The sequence below is a fragment of the Aythya ferina genome (assembly GCF_964211825.1).
Source record: "Aythya ferina genome assembly, chromosome: 2".
Lineage (NCBI taxonomy): Eukaryota > Metazoa > Chordata > Aves > Anseriformes > Anatidae > Aythya > Aythya ferina.
The window spans coordinates 82,646,016-82,663,692 of NC_140297.1; the positions used below are offsets into that span (position 1 = coordinate 82,646,016).

The following is a 17,677-nucleotide window of genomic DNA, read 5'->3' on the forward strand; positions in this document are numbered from 1 at the left end:
TCTTGTGGCTGCAGATTGAACGTGCTCATTCTGGATCCTAGAAAACTCTGAAGGCAAGGTCTGCAAGTAGATGTAGCGTCAGTTGGGTTACTACGAAACAGGCGGAAAATAAGCAAGCTTTTCAACATGTATTATTCATATCAGCTTCTCTTTATTAAAGTTTCTGTATTTCTATAGTTAAGCGTAAAGGTTTGTGCATCTAAAACTTCTCTGTTTAATGGTGGCAATATCGTTTCATCAGTTTAGATAAAATCTTGTCATGCTTACAGTGTCCTGCTATGCTTACAACCCTAAGTCATCACAGTTACACTATTCCACTAGAAAATAATCCCTGAAATAGAACTACAGTGACAGCTAACTACTATTCTTTGCAGATTTAGTAGAAAACAAAACAAATTGGGTAAAGGCAATTTAGATGCTTGTTTTGCTGTTTTCCCTTTTCTCTAACTGAAGAATTAATTTCTCAAGCTGTCAGTTCTATTTGTTGTCACTGTCTGATACCCAGTGCAATGTTTTCATATGATGATACCGATAGGTACTATAGGTACTATGTCAAACACAATATACAGCTCCTAGCAGCACTAGTGAAATAGATTCTATTCATAATCTTCATTTCACATGCTAAAATCAAAACAAAGATATTACATTTACTCATGCCATTCTGTGAAGGAGGTAGAATCAAGAATAAATCTTGGTACTGTTAGCTTTCACAAAAGTTATTTTGTAAGGGAAATGACAGCTTTCATGTTTGATCACAGTACTATTGGAAATTAGACTTTACAAATTTAAGTTATTGTGATTTTCTTTCTCTGACTACAATGAAAAGGAAAGCAGTTTCTAGAGAAACTGAGACTTGAATTGTAAATGAGGTTGAGGAAATTTTGCTCTTGAGAGTGACTGCAAGTGGAAAATGCAGTGATCTTGTGTTGGGTCTAATCAAAACATTGTTTCCATATTAATTATTAAAAAAAAAATAAAAAGAGAAAAAAGAAAAGGAGGAGGTAGTTTTCCCATTAGTCTGCAAGGTACTTTTCTTCTGTTGGGACAGATACTAAGCTTGTAAGAAATTCACCCCCCATATGCTTGGTATCTTCTGGTCTGTTGATCAGTATGGAAGACCCTCCAAGTTCTTAGGGAAGAGAGGAGGAACTGTGTCCTTTTGAGTGTCTGCATGGCATAAATCAACAGACAGTAACAGAGGGGACAGTGTGGCACAAGCTAGAAAACTTCTAGAGCACCCAAGAATGTGTCACCACGTCTTATTCAAAGCTTCATATGTTTTAGATTTATACGTTCAAGATGTGTATGTTTTTCTATAAGAAACCATACAGATTTTATTTGACCTGTAAGAAATTTATCAACTGTGTTACTTGCTGTTTGTTGTCATTCTGGAAGCAAAGTGACACGCTACTGTTTTGTGAGAAAAGTCCTGTGAAAATGGCATAGACAGTCATTTCAGTTAACTTGAGCAAGTGCACAAGGCATTGTAAAAATGGGGAAAGAAAATCCCCACTTATAAATAACAAGCTGTATTTATTTTTTCTTGTTCGGTTTGTAGGGTTTTTTGGGTTTGGGGGGGGGGGGGTTCTTTTTGCTTCTGAAAGGTTAGCTTCTATGCCTTAAAATATTGTCAGTTAAAGATTTACGTGATATTTTCAACAGTTTAAAAAGTGTAGTTCTTTGAATCACTCTAGGTGAAGTAGCGTATGTGAGTAGTAACCGTTGGTTTTACCACAAAATAGTTTTGGTCTGTCTGTGCAGGAAAGGTTTAAGATTGGTCTTCAGCAAAACCACTAAGAAAAGAAAGATATCAAAGATCTCTGAACTTTTTTTTGTTCTTTAATCCAGCTGCAAAACGGTGTGAATTTTAACTTGATACCTGAGGTTTAAAGGAATACTGCTTCTTTTTTTTTTTAAGGCATTAAAGAGAGAAGTGGTTATTATACATAGAAGTAATTCTAAAGTTTTGTTCTCCTTGTCTGAAACTCTACAAGTCAGCTTTAAAGTACATCAGTTTCATAGCTATCTATTTTCCAGAATGGCTGAGCAGTTTTAGTTCTTTTTCTAAGTTGTGATCATTTCAAGAGATGTATTTTATCCTAAAAATGTGAAACACTTTTGCTAGAGATGGAATTCAAAAAATACAGCATTTCAAGTTAATGATTTGAAAGTAAACGTAGTCTCTGAGAATAAACTGTTGTCATGTTATTGCATTTCTTGTCCAGTAGATGTTGCTGTACATACATTAAACAGGAGATTTTCTAACTATAAAATTCTATTATCTACGCTTAACACAGTATTTTAAATAACTTTTTTCGGTACAATTTGCTTTGTGTTCTCAGTAGACTCCACAGAAGGTTGGAACTACAAACAGGAAGACTATTAGTCAAACCATGTTTTTCTTCAACTGTAACTGTCTCATGCAAAGTGTACTCGCGTTCCTCAGTTCTCAAAAATGTGAACTGTCCATTAAGCTGATGATTATTTTGCAGACTCTCTTTTACAGTTAGTTGAATTATTTCAAGGGCTTTTTCAACAAAATGCTGCTCTTAAAACCACACGCACACAAAATAAAATAAAATAAAATAATAATAATAACAATAATAATAATAAAAAAAATCCCCTATCCATGTTGTAATTCCAAATTGCACTCATTCCAAAAAGTGTCTGTCACTTCATATTGATGCCTTTCTTTGGACACCTTCCACACTGAGAAAATAGTTTCTTCATACAAACTTGATGCACAATTAGACTATATATGTTTTAGCTCTCATTAACATTGTAATGAGAATACGTTGACTTAATGAAGTTGATATTATTTGAGCTACTCTTACATTTGTCTCCAGCTTTGTCTTAAATACATATTGTTCCTCAGAATAAAACGTTTGCACACTGATCTACTGTAAGGAAAGTTTATTGATATATATAGTCTGCCTATTCAGATGGCATGAGTTAGTTTTTATAATTACATCATAAACTCAGTGTTCGGTTTTCACTTCTTCACTTTGAAACCCCCCTTTTTCAGAATTATTTTAACAGTGGTTATGAGATACTTACACTTTTCAATTTTCTCATTTTCACAAGACTGCTGAAAAATCTGGCCAAATGGAAAGATCGAAGAAAAATGCTAGGCAAAGACAAAATGATTTCAAGGTAAGTTATGGGGAGTAAACATCGCTTTCTTTCAGTTGCCTTTCATACCAGGATGTTTTAGGATCACCACCTTGAAAATCAGATTTCTTAAATCATCTTTGTGCCCTTATACCTCATCCTTCCATGCTCTCTGTCATGTGGAACCTCCTGTAAATCATACGTTACAAGATGTTGTGTCTAGCAAGTATAGCAAGTGTATAGCAAGTATAGCAAATATATAGTTTAACTTCTTAAGCATACTGATAGAGCTTGATTTTTCTTTTCCTTATTCTGATTCAGAAAATGATTCAAGAAGTGATGCACTCTCTGGTGAAACTTATCCGTGGAGCTTTGCTTCCATTCAGTCTCAGAGAAGGAGAATCAAGGCAGTATGGTGGCTGGGAGATGAAAACTGAACTTTCTGGCCAGTGGCTAACACATGTTATCCAGACAGTAAGGTAAATGAAGCTGTTGACCTACAATATGATGCTATTCCTGGAATGCGTATGTTCTAACACAAATTGTTTTGTTTGTTTCATTAAATACTCTTGAGTACTGAGAATGTTAATGCTTTCAAAAATACGATCATGAAAAATAGCTTAGGGCAGATTTAGGATTCTGTAAGCAAGTTTAATTTGTGATGTCTCATGATACGTGCTTATTACAAATGATATATTCATTTTTTCCTAGACCACCTTAGGAAAGGGTTGAATAAATGATTTGCATGGCACAGCATAGAAGCTCCATGAATGAAATGGAATTTGATTCTTTAGGGTAAAATTAGGTAGGCAGCTTTGCTATTATTAGCTTCATTTACTACATATCTTCCCATCTCTGCCAAAATAGATAAAAATAACATGCCTCTCAGTATAGTATCATTTTCAAATCACAGTTTGCTTTCGCAGTTGTTTTACAAAAGGTGATGTTCCTGCTTATAATGTCATTTTGCTTATAATTATGTTTGTTTATAAACTTAGTGATGTGCACGTGGTCAGTTACAAAATGTCTCAATAAATACATGGAATTTCCTTCCATTTGTCCATGGAGGGTATATGCATCATCATTATCATTTGGAAATTCAAGTAATAACGTGGATTTGATAGCATACTTCTTACTTGCAGGTTTCAAAGTAAACAACAAGCAAAACACAGGTGATGAAGAGAAAGGGTGTAGTTAACTCCTATTCATATGTTAATTCACATGTAGTTAACTCTTACTGCAGATGGAGCTAACAATGATACGCACCTGTTGTTAAGTCTGTTTAACACTTTCCAGAAGTCTGTTGTCAGTTACATTATCTGAATTTCACATTGATTTTTTTTTTTTTTTCTGGATGGTTGAAGTTTATTACTCTGGCTGAAGTTTATGGAAAGCTTCCAGTTTAAGAAGGAATGGACTTGGCATTGGATGAAAAATACATAAAGGGGGGTGAGGGAACAGGCTTCAGCACGCGTGTTGCCAATTTATGAAAAATAATCCAATTACACTCAAATTATAAAAATCTAGTATTTATCACTTGCACTGGCTTGGCAATTTGACCAACAGATTGTCTGAAGGTTGGTTGTGTGTCAGAGTCCTGCCATCTGAGATATGATCCAGTATAAGGTTATAAGATACGTGATGACTCTATTCTAGGTATTCTTATCATTCTTTCTGGCTACTGCCCTGGTAATGAGTACCAGAACTGAAATCTGGGAAACTGTCTCTTCTTCCCATTCTTTTCACCACCTCATGTCGTTAGTGCTCTTAACAGGCGTGAGCTAGGGCTTAATGCAAAGCAGTCAAAAGTCAAGAAGAGGAGCAATCTGGAGAAGAGGGACTAAACATACCACGATATGGTACCTACCAGTGATGACCAAATCTTAAATTTTTGCAAGTACTGCAGGTCTTCTTTTCAAGCTCTGGCGTTCTTTGACAATCTAATTAATTCTTGTGACTCTCACCAGTAAAGAAGTTGGAGTGCTCTCACAAATAGTCTACACATTACATATAAACTTTACTTGTCGCAAAGTTATATGACGACTTAGGTGTTATTTTTGTAATTCCCAACATCTAGTCATCAAGAAGCACATGATGGGATCAGTCATTTCCCAAATTAGTGCTTGTATCTTACTTTTTCTGTTTGTTTATATACATCAGACAGCTTACAGTGAGGTGGTTACATGCTTTTTTGCCTTGTATCCCACTCTGTCATTGCCTGGTGTAAGCAGTAGGTTCCAAAGGATAAATGAGAGCTCAGCAATAAAGTGAAGCCATCTCCTGCAAGACTTTGGCCTCATTGTAGGGATTAGAAAGGTGTCTATGTTAGGATAAGTTGTGTGAGGAAAAGCTGTGTGCTCTTTTGGGAATGCAGTCGACTCCAAGTACAGGACTTTTATGCAGCCTGAAGTCACTTAAATTTCTCACAGATGGTTGTTTACGTCCTGTGTTTTCTGCATGACTGAGATAATGCAGATTTATGTAATCTATTGATTCAGTAGTTATGCTGAGCTGATAGCAGTCAGGATCTGAATAACATTTTCAGAGTTAAAACTGTGGAGTTGGAATGTAGTTAGCAATTAATGGTGCTGCTTTTATGGATTATGACCAATACCAGGAGTAAAAAACTAGAGTTTGCAGGTGGATGGCTGGAAGTGTTACACTTATTACTCGAACGTATTTGTTTGTGCCTTCCTACTGCTGTTCTTTGGCAATTTCTGGTACCTGTGCTTTGCTCATTATTAGCAGTACAGGAAACAGCATTGGCTGCGTTTGAATTGTCTTTGCTTATGTATTCAAGAGGATGGAAACAAGCAATAAACCTCACTTTGTGCCCCTAACTAGTCTGAATAACAACAATCTTTTAGTTAAAAGCTGAAATGAAATTCCTTCTAAGCAGCTATTGTGTTGCTGTTTCTAAAGGGGAAAGTAGAAATGAATCTTTCCATCCTCTGCTACAAAACTTGGTGATTGAGCCCAGTCCTGGTTCAGAACAAAACAGTCAACAAATTGATTCGTTGCTCAGCAGTAGCTGTATTTTTGGTCCCTTAAAAGTGTGTACCATTGAGATCTGACACATGGCCACATAACTTTTTATTGCACTTTGTTGTTTAATACAGGTAGACGATGCCTCATAAACCCAGTTGTAGACCTGGGCGTTGATCTAGATATTCATATAAACACAGCAAAAGAGCTACCTCTGCTCCAGAAGGATTACTTTTAGATTATAAGATAAGATGGATGAAGGAAGGCAGATAGGAAAGTGCAAGAGGACAGTGGGAAAAGTAGGCATGTTTGTATGATGACATTATTGTAACATTACAGAAAAAAAAAAAAAAAAAGTACGTATTTGCATGCCTCTGAATTAAGGAAATAAGTAAACTTTTCTCATCAGGGTAACCAGTTGTCAAAGACTTACTGTGGATGGAGCTACTGTATTCACATATTGAGAAGGTTTTACAAAAATTTAATGTAGTTTATCTGCTAAAAAACTTACACAGATTTAAAATTCAGTTGTTTATTTTTTTAATTCTTTTCAGGCTTAGTTCTGAGTCTCTTACTGCACTTGAGATACCCAATGATATGCTTCAGATCATCCAGGATCTTATTTTGGATCTTCGTGTACGTTGCATTATAGTGACCTTACAACATACAGCTGAAGGTAATAAAAGGCTGCGGATCTTTCTGTTTTTGTTTGGGGTTTTTTTGCTTTTTTTTTTTTTTGCTTTTTTTTTTTTTTTCCTCTCTCATTTCTCTCCTCTTCTCTCCTTTCCTCTCTTTCCTCTCCCCTCCAACTATGCCAAACCATGTTCTGGATGTTAATGATGTTTAAGATATTGAAGGGACAGTGGACTCCTCTGAGTTCTGTAGTATATCTCCCAAGAATTACTGAAACATTTCATGGTTCAGAGATCATTCTGTATTCTGAATCTTTTCTTCCCTTAATCATAACTGTTACAGCAGTTTAGATCCATCTTCTCTTGGTTGAAACAGTGATTTATCTCATCATGTAGCTTTTCTTTTTTGAGTTCTTCTGTGAAGTGACGAATTAAATTGGCAATACCCCTCACACCAAAATCCCCAACACTTCACACCACCTCCCCAGAAATGCCAACAACCCTTTATGGAATATTTTAGTTGTGTGTTTTGTTTTATTTTGTTTTTCCAAGGCCTTTTGCTAACTGTTATCCTTGTGCCTCCTTCTGTGTACATAGCTTTTCCCAAAAATGTCTGGATTGTAAAGGCCAATAGCACGTTCTCTAAACCTAACGTGATTCTATGTGCATCAGAGGCCATTCATCTTACCATATCCTGAAACTTGAATTTGAATGAAGTAAATCTTCTAGAAATAATTCTCCCTCTTAAAAGTCAGGGAAGTTCAATAGTTCTGTTTTTCCCCAAAAAGACTAATTGCTCTCAATATAAATAATAAAAAAAAAAAGTGCCTCTTTCAGTTTAATCATTTTTTAATCTTTGATATGATTCATCATTATTTTGTGGGCTGACATGAAGCTAAGTATTTTACTCAAGCCTTAAGTGTGTTAAATGTAGGTGGCTACGTTAATTAAGTTTTTAAACTTTCATTGACAACAAATGACAAAGTCTCTGTTGTATATTTGATATCATGTCGATATGAATTGTATTCTTGTCTATTAATTCTTTGATTAAATCCCATTTCAGCATTAACATTAATTTTCCTGCATTAATACCAAGCTTGTTGTGTTGTCCATACAAGTGCACAGATTGTCTTGTCTCTTTATAACTCTGTACAGAAAGGATTTACCACAGCTTTTGCTTGATATACGAAGAAATCAGTTCTCTATAGTCTCTATAGAGAACTCGGATATGTGAGTAATCATGTAGCTCTAAGTCGAAAAGCCTGTTGTCTTACTAGTTTTGCTTACTTATTGCATCATCAGAGTAGCCCAGTCCTTTGTTCGGATACAGTATTTCTGTTTATGTCCTGATTGCTGGCCACATAAGTTCAATGGAGGAAAAATTCTAGCGGTAGTCTCTAACTTAGATTTTTGATAAAGCAGATTCACCGATCTGTGTAGGAATGATTCTCTGTTTGGTCTAAACATCTTTATTCATCCTTCCGTGTCTTGAATTAAAAGAGATCAGATCCCTTAACATTTGGTATTTTATATTGGCTGGCTAATGTATCTTTTTTTTATCTAGCCAATTATAACTGCCTTTCTTGATTGCTTCTCATATTCCCTGTTAGTGAAACAGTCCTATGCATTTGCCAGAGCATCAACCAGAGAAAGAGTGAAGATACCTGCCTCTATTACAACTCTCATTTCAGATTCTTGCACTGTATACCTTATGTTCTTTTTTGTTCTTTACCAGTCTAAGCAAAATTGCTTATGTTAAGTGTGTTTAGATCATTTTTCTGGACAGGACTGGATTAATTGGGCCCTTGAAGAAACTGTTGTCTTTAGGGAACCAGCAAAAGAACAATTAATAGATATTTTCATGGAGTTATGTAAATGGATGTCAGATATATTTATATCTGTATTATATTAATGAAAGAGGTTCCCGCCGGACTTGAATCCCCCTCTATAATCTCTCTGAAATGTGAGCTCTGTAGACTGGCAATGTAAAGCTCAGTCTCGTCTCTTACTACACGTTGTAAGTTGGTAGAGGCATTCAGATCAGTTAAAATTTTTAATAGAGCACACTACCATTAGCTATTTAAATAGGACAAATCTGCCCACACACAGGTTTTTCTTGTTGTCTTCAGATAAATGCAGTGTACTCATGCTGGCCCTGAGAAGCGATCTCTGTTCTTTCCCTCTTATTGCGTGATCACTGGTCATAAAGGTCATGAGAGCCAGAATACATGTATGTGACTGCCAGACCAGACAGGGGGTTTACATCAATGCATTTGACTGGAATTTGATGGAGGGTTTCAGTGAAATTAGTTTTTTGGGTTTTATTTATTTATTTATTTTGTTTTGGTTTGTTTGTTTTAGTATTTGTGCTAGCTCAGAACAGGCTGCAAAAATGAACGGCCACAAAAACATGCAGAGGCATGATCTAAAGGCCTGCAAGAATATCAGTTCAATAAGAGCTTTACTAAATAGGGAAATGAACAGAGTATTTATTCTGTGCAGTCCCCTAATACCTTTTTTCATCAATAAGACCATTTCCATGAGATGTAGAACTGCAGGGTATAACACCGTGCTCAAGCTTCTTCATCTAGCTAATTAGAGCACCAAGAGTAGTGTAGATACATTCAGCATGCATTAGTTACCCTCTTTTCTTGGGCTCGGGAGAGAAATTCACCAAAATCATTTCCCATTTAAAAGAGAGTTTCATGATATACAGACAGTTCTGAAGAGCAATTTATGTGAGAGAATGTATGCCAAAGCCCCCATGAAGTGCGCACAGTTTATCTCATTCATGTTTGTCAATTAAGAAAAAAAGAAAAAAAAAGAAAAAAAAAGAAAAAAAAAAGTGTTGCTGAATAAGTGCATCCACAGAAGAATTTTGTTCACAGAACAACAGGTTTGGATTCACATCCTGTCTTGGCTCCTCTTAGCTTCAGTAAACCTGTAGAAATTGAAACCTTTTGGGTAGTAGAAGATAGTTTTTTGCATATGCTTTCAAGCGTTTTCATGAATGGTCTAGCACCATGGACCCTTGACACTAAGTGGTGTCTCTAAGCCTTCTTTATAGTTATTAATTATGAATTATATGCTGTCCTTTTTATCTTTGCTAAAATACTAAGCAGTTGGTCTTTCATTTTTAATTAAGAGCTGGAGTATAATAGATCAGTGACTTCAGTTCTTCAATGAATTATTTTATATTCTGATTAAGAACTTAGAAAATAGAAACAAACCCAGAGCCTTGACAATATTCCTTTAATATTAAGCTTTCCAGTAAAAGGTGGGCTTCATGCAGCTCTTGCCATGTATCACAGATATGCTTCTCAGTGTGGTGTCACCAGCATACCATGTACGTGTTCCGTTCTTAGTCATTTGAGAAGGCTGAAAGCTTTGAAGCTTTTAGTGCTATTTGCTTGTATGTCTAGTCATTGCAGTCCCAATGTCTGTGGTTTATCTTTTCAAGTTCAAGGAGTTTTTAATAATGAAAATGAATACCTCTTTTTTTTTTTTTCTTTCTGTGTCTTACAGATATAAAGAGGCTAGCTGAAAAGGAAGACTGGGTTGTTGACAATGAAGGTTTGACATCGTTGGTGGGTATACTTGTGTGTTACAGGCAGTGTCTTTGGATTTATTTATTTTTTAAGAAGTGCAAATAAACTGGTTTGCATGTTCTCCAGAGAAATTGAATTACTTTGGACTTTGTCTATGTGTGTGCATACTGGTGTCTACAGTTTTATTAAAGTATTAAAATACAGGAAGATTAAAAATCCAAAAGAATTTATTGGTGTAGTTACTTAGGGCTTACTTAACAGATCCCATCACAAAACACAACATTATTTTTTTGTCTTTACCAAGACATTTATTTGTACTTCTTAAATTGTTCTGTTTGAAGTAATTTTAACATTAAGTGATAATTGTACTACTAGGTAACAGTATTTTCTGAAGTGCAAAAGAAATTGTGAACTTAGTAGTAAGATAAAGTAGCTTCTTAACTGTGCTAGGATTATCACAAAGGAAGTTAGTTTGAGATAAATGTTCAATATTGACATGTGACCAACAAAATGAAAGCTGCATTTTCATATCCTAGTACCTCATTTCTTCCACAGGTGGCATGAATAGGGAACACAGCTTGGTCTTAAGTCTGTGAGATGGATAAGTTTCTTGTCTTTCTAAACCAGCCCTTTCTCACGTGGGAGTAGTTCTAACATAAAAAGAATGCTTTCTAACATTCCTTATTACTACAAATGTTTTCAGAGGTGGAGGTATGACTTAAGTTCTTTGATGCCTATAATCTAATCAGTTACCATTAACACGGAGATTTTGCCACTTCACCTATTGAACAGTATCAATATTTTTTCTTATACTGATGGTACCTAACTCTGTGCATGCAAGGTTCATATTGACAAACTCCTTGAGTGACCCCCATTTTCTGTGAGTGAAACTTAGGATCAAAATGTATAAAAATCTGCAACTCTAGGGTAAGCTGTCCAATGGAACTGCTTATTTCTGAAACTGCCCATAACCAAATACCCACCACTAATGGGATAAAATGGTTCTTTCAGAAATTGCTTTCTACATAAGTATAGTTTATTTTCATTTCTGTGTATTTTATACATGTTAAAGAAGCAAACAAACAAACAAAAAAATACCTTAGTAACTCTTACCTCATGAAACCTTGCATTTTAATATTTTTAAGGAAATAACTAGTATTTTCTTTCCCAGGATTTTTAAGTAGGCTTCCAGAATGAGTTCTCTATTTATAATATTCCTTTTTAAAAAATCAATGCAGTATATTCCAGTTAACGATGAATTAATATATGCTCTAAAATATATTATATTAAACATAGATATAGCACTTTTTTTTTTTCCCTATCCAGCCTCTTCTGTTCATCAACTCATGGGGGGAATACTAATTTTTTAAAAAATATAAATAAAAGGTTTGTAAATGTGTGCCATGTATCGAGAGACAAGAATTGGGAATAAAGATCTGTAGCATGACTTTTTTTTTAAGTAGGGTTATTGAAATGTGTCAGAATAATTAGTGCTGACCTTTAGTATGATTTTTGCTGAAATAAACAATAATAGCTTTAATTGTTAAGCCACTTATTTTAGGAATAGTTTACCGAAGTAAAGAATTTTTTTTTGAGGTCACAAGTTCAGTTCACATCAAAATGCTTCATAACTTAGTAGGCATACTACCATGGAATTGGTCTGTAGCTGAATAAATAGGTCACTTATCTGTTATAACGAGAAATTGAACTGAAAAGCAACTAATTTAGGAGATTGCCTACACACAAACAACAAATGGCTTGAAACCAAATTCGGATAAACTAGTGAGATGCTTTCTGGAAATAAACAGTAGTGAGTAATGGCTAAAACACAGCAAGCGCATTGTAGGTGTGACTTAAAAACAATCTGCGAAAGCAGAAAGGGCCTGTGGGAGGGAGAATTGCTTTGTATATATTAGCTAAGGGAATGCTCCACCGCCTTTTTTAGTTTTTCTTATTTGCTTCTATAAATATGTTTGAAGTTGAGTAGGAGGGCATGAAGCAGTCACAACATACATACTGTAGGAAGGAGTGTTGTTGGGCAATTCGGGTATTATAACCAGATTTATAGCTTCTGGTCTTGGTTTCGGTTGCCACTGACTTGGGCAAGTCCCTTAACATTTCTGTTTTTCACTTTATTCATCTGCAAAATGGAGGGGGGAGAAAAGATCTACTGCAACAGCTTCTGTTACTTTATGCTTTGGCTGTATCCTTACAGCATCTTTTTTAATAAATGCTTAACAACCTTTTGTGTATTTAGAAGTCACCCATAAATTCCTTGTGTACAGTGTTTTCCTAGATTCCCCCTTTTGAGGCAGTGGTTGAGCCATGCCAGATCTTATTGGTGGCAGTTGATTATGTTTTGTCATAATGAGATTAGCTGCCTACTGAAGTAGAGTTCATTGTGGTAATATTGTAATAAAAAATAACGAGCATAAACAAGGGCCACGCAGTGTCTTTGGAGACACCTTCGGCTTAATACAGAAACTGTATTTTAAGTAGGTAGGAAATACTGGTTAATAACAACCCCTTTAGCATTCATATTCCAGGTAAGAGATACACTAAGACAGAAAACCAGCTTTCCTCAGTTTCATGATATGCAAAGGATAATGTATCTGAATGGCTTTCTTCTCCTACGGTGTGGTATTTTATGATACAGAAACAAAATATAACAGCAGCAGTTTACTGTTGTTGTTTTTCTGAGCCAATCCAAAAATAATAGAGTCTGAGTGGCCCTTCCTTCATGCTTTTCAGGTTGCTGTGCAGGCGTCACGTGTATTCCACATCCACCCTAGCATTTACAGAAATACAGATTACTCCTCAGCATTAAGTGGGTGGCATGTCATAAACTATTTATTGATTTAAAAAACAGAAAAACACAAATTTACATGGCTTAGCTTTTTCATCCGTGTCTCTGACCCGTATCCAAATGAATGATGTCCCTCTTTCATAGAACAGTGACACCTCTCTGCAGCTTCCTGCCTCATACCAAGCCAGCAGTCTCAGAGAAAAAAAGTGACTTTAACAGGGAAGAGAGAAAGATGAGGAAAAACTGACTAATGACTGTGATGCGGTGAACTCATTTGCACTTTCATAGTGAAATTGGTACATACATCAAGACATTCGTGCTTCAGATTTGGAAACCCTGGAGGTTTAAAAAAAAATAGTCCCCCAAACCAGTCTTTATTTTTCTTCTGTGTGAAAGCAATTTCAGTCCACTTTTCTTAGAAATATTTTGCTGAAATTAAATGCAGAAATAACAGATATCCAAGGTGAAATTATGTCCCAGCTTAGATCAAGGGGATGTGTCATAGGCCTCTATAATGTAATGTATATGCTACCACAAAGAATTGCCATAAAATTCTTTTATGACCCTTCTAGAGGGGGCTATTCAGTGGATAAGTCTCCCAGAGAAAAATGCTCGTTATCTGTTGTAATAGTTTTGTAGATAATCACATCATTTCAAAAGTATCTTCTAGTAATATATGAATTGTGATTTTTCTCCTTATCCCGAATAAAGAGTTTGCCATATGGAATGGAATTTTTATGCATTTGCTTGTGTAGTATTTATTTTACATGGAATGCTTATCTAGAATCTAAAGAGTCATTTGCCTTACAGCCATCCCAGTTTGAACAGTGCATTGTCCATTCCTTGCAATCTCTAAAAATTGTGCTGGACTGCAAACCTGGAGAGGCCAGTGTAAGTTTTGATTTATATTTCTAATTTCCTTCTTTTTATGTAAATCACTATTACATTTCAGAACAAGAACTTTCAAAGAATGATACAGGATTCTAACTTTTCGTTTTTTTTTTTCTTTTTAACTTGCACCCTTTTCACTGCTGCTAGCTTTTTATTATTATCATTTATATTTTGTTTATTTCCTTCGGCTAAGGTTAATGGTATGTATATGGGGCAGATAGACCTATATTTAAATTTTTGAAGCTGTACTTTTAGAAAAATGCTACTAATGTACTTTTCAGGTTACCATAGATGTGACATATACATATGTGTGTATGTATGCATATGCGTATATGTATACGTATATATTTATTCCCAGGAGTTACTCTTAACTCAGTGTTGCATCTGAACTACTAGCAGAACATTAATTCAGCTTTTTACTTCTGCAAACTTTATTCTAAACCAGGAGTCGTGCCTATCCACATCCACTTAGTTTATTGAGGCCATGATTGAACGTCATACTGATATCTTCTTTCAGGTTTCCTCAGTGATCTGAGGAAACTTCTGAGGAAGTTTAATACTTTTCCAAAGCCCCTTGCGACCTTCTGTATGAGTATTGTTTCTATCTCCTGTCTTATTTCATTGTTTATGACTAGCTTGTTCAGTTTTCTTATTTATAAGAATATGCTGTGCATGGTGAATCCTTCTTGTTAGGGTGCAGAGATCTTTGAATATCCTAGATTTAGCTGCAATTCTATTCTCTGACAGCAGTACGCGTCATGTGTACTAGTTACTAGGACTTCCTTACCTTTAGTGTTTTAACACCTCATGCTTGTCAAGCTGCTTATTTGGTCTTACATGCTTTTTCCCCATTTTTAGGGTGGGGAAAAACTGAAGTTGATCTGTGAGAAAGCATTGTGTCCAAGCAGTCATTCACATAATTGTGTTGTCTCTGAAGGGACACATCACTCAGGCCTTCTTTGAGAATAAAGCTTTGTGAAGCTGCTCCATTGAAATAATGTGCTTGCATCTTCAGGTGTTCCAGCAACAGAAAACGCAGGAGGATGTGTGCCAGCTAAGCATTGGGATCATGCAGGTAACTCAAATGTTTTGAGGTATGAAATTGTGAATGTAAGTGAACAACAAAAAGGTGTGCTTTGCATACTTCCCAACTTCCAAACGGTAGCTTAAGTTGATGACAGTATGTTGTTCCTCTAATACACTCTGGGATCGTGCCAGATGTTTGACTTGAGAAGTATGTAGATGTTCCTAGCTGAATCTGATGATATCAAATCCTGAGTGTGTGGGCTATTGACATGTTCTAATATTTTACTGAACCACCATCATTGTGATCGAGATACTTGCTGAGCTGATCTCAACTAGCATTGATATACTACCATAAAAGGAGCAATGCTGATTTTCATCAGCTGAGGATCTAGATTCTTTTTTGTTGTTGTTGTTGGAAACCAATATTCGTCATATTAAAATTTGGTATTTTAAAACCTTATATAATTGAATTCAGGTAATAGCATGCTTTAGGCTTCCAAAACATTTTTATAGTATTCTCAGACAAGAAATCTTGAGTAAAAGCAAAAACTGGATTTTAGTGATGCTTCTGTGATGTTTACTTAAATACAACTCTTCAGATTGAACACGAAAATTATTAGCAATGCCTTCTTTGCAAATCATAGATTTTTATCATCATAGAATTTTAGCCATACTTGATGTAAATCACTTAGCAGGATGAAAACCACCTATTTTTTTGCCACAAGTAAAGAGTGTGATCCATATAAAATGTTTAACTACTCTACTAATGTATATGAGGTTTAAGACAGTGAAAGTTGTTGATGATCGTTCTGCTTCTATTGACTGTAGTAAAAGTGAATTTGAGATTATTTTTCAGTTCTGACAGAAAATATGGATCGTACTTTGTTTCCTAGGTTTTCATAGACTGTTTGGAACTATTGAGTACCAAACCTGATGGTGACATAGATACAGCACAGTAAGTAAAATAAACATGACCCAACTGTAGCATTCTGAAATTGTGGGTGCAGGTCTCACATTTTGGTGGTGGTGGTGACTTTATCCCTCTGGTGTTACATATTTCATATTAATACTTTTGCCTCTGGCTAGTGTTGCTTACACTACAATTAGATACTTTTTATGCTAAAAATTGAGTGATATAAAGTATAAATATTGTACAAGATAATTAATATGGTATTTGTTATATCATTTTTTTCAGTGACAGGCTTTGTAGTATGCTGTAGAAGCAAGTATGTTGTTTTTTACATGACCTGACGTGGAATTAATTATCCTTGTCACTAAGTAATATCTACTCAGGGAGACATAGCCACTGCCTTTTTTTTTCTTCTCTTCCATTTCAACTAGATATTGGTATTTCTGCTAAATTCTTGAAAGGTTGTTCCATAATTGCTCACCAGCCAGTTATTTTGGAGACCAAAGCAGTCAGAATAGCCTGGGTTTTCAGAGCACAAATAATTTTTGTGAAATGTTGGAGAGTTGGCAAATATTACTACCCACAATATGCATTAGAATGAGGCCAATTAACTGTGTTCCCAATACTATTTTTATTTGCTATTTGGATGACTTTGATGGCTAGATAGGTGTAAAAATAGAGCAGAATCAAATAGAGCAAGCCAGAGAACTTGAAGACATTGAAAATGCTTTAAAGAAAGGTCTGTAGTACTGTCTGTCCACAAAGCTCTTGCGGGCTTTCTGGACATCTTAATGTGGGCTACTTTATTATCTTGTGTGAGGCAGGGGGTGATGCTGGGGTGTTGACACAAAATTCTAGTCTTTTGTTCCAACTGTTTATTTGAACTCATTATTCATGTATCAAATAGCTAAAATCACTGCACTACTCACAATTTAAACAATATTCCCAGTCTTTCAGTTGATGTTTCATCTCCAGATTTGTTTGGAAGCATTCATGAGGACTCGAGTCTTTCTTCAGTAAGTTTGACTTCTGTTTTTAAAAGCTGATGTGAAACTTAATAATTCTCAAAGTTCCAGGAAGGTGGTGTTTTTATTCTTTTATTCTTTTTTTTTAAATTTATTGTTTCAGATTTTTGAGGTTTCTTTTTTAGAGAGTAAGACGGTATTATAGAGGCATTTTCTAACATATACATTAAGAAATATATTTACAAGAATGTAAGATTACAAAGCTTGAGCATAAGGGTATTTTTTAAAAGCACCGTGTATGATATCTTAGTATACTATCTTAAAGTAAGTAATGAAGACAATTTTTGAAACCAGGCCCTCCTCAGAAATGGCACCATTAAAATCTGTGAAAATAGCACTAGCATTAAAACATCTGACGCTTTAACTTTTGACTTATTACCATGTTTTAAATGCTAAGAACTGGTCTGGTTATTAGTTATTTTTAAAAATACATAGAGGTATGGATAGTCAGTAATGTAGTTTTTCCCAAAAAACTTACATTGCTGAGTGTAAGTATTGATTATTTCTGTAACTTGTTTGTTTGTTGTTGCAGTTTTAAGAAATTGAAAAATTGTACTTTCACTTTGCTTAATATAATTTTTTCTAGAGGGGATGATGACATTTTTTTCAGATAGAAAAAAAATGTCCTTGTTACCTGGAAGAAACCTAGTAAGGAGCTCTTTTGAGGTTAATGCTACTTGGTGCAGGTTTAAATGTTGTCAGAATCCTGGCGTTCCCTCCTTTACAAGAGCGGAGCAATGATT

At 35.2% G+C, this 17,677-nt stretch overlaps 1 protein-coding gene across 3 annotated transcripts in view; it reads left to right on the forward strand.

Annotated features, from left to right (window-relative positions):
• Positions 1 to 17,677, forward strand: part of EXOC2 (exocyst complex component 2) — a 153,811-nt gene that overhangs the window by 92,622 nt on the left and 43,512 nt on the right. For all 3 annotated transcript variants that reach the window (XM_084509813.1, XM_084509814.1, XM_084509815.1), the window contains exons 14-21: positions 3,085 to 3,153; positions 3,433 to 3,590; positions 6,651 to 6,772; positions 10,254 to 10,315; positions 13,893 to 13,973; positions 14,989 to 15,048; positions 15,893 to 15,954; positions 16,859 to 16,925. In XM_084509813.1, the coding sequence (XP_084365939.1) occupies positions 3,085 to 3,153; positions 3,433 to 3,590; positions 6,651 to 6,772; positions 10,254 to 10,315; positions 13,893 to 13,973; positions 14,989 to 15,048; positions 15,893 to 15,954; positions 16,859 to 16,925 (681 nt within the window). The remainder of the gene's footprint in view (positions 1 to 3,084; positions 3,154 to 3,432; positions 3,591 to 6,650; positions 6,773 to 10,253; positions 10,316 to 13,892; positions 13,974 to 14,988; positions 15,049 to 15,892; positions 15,955 to 16,858; positions 16,926 to 17,677) is intronic.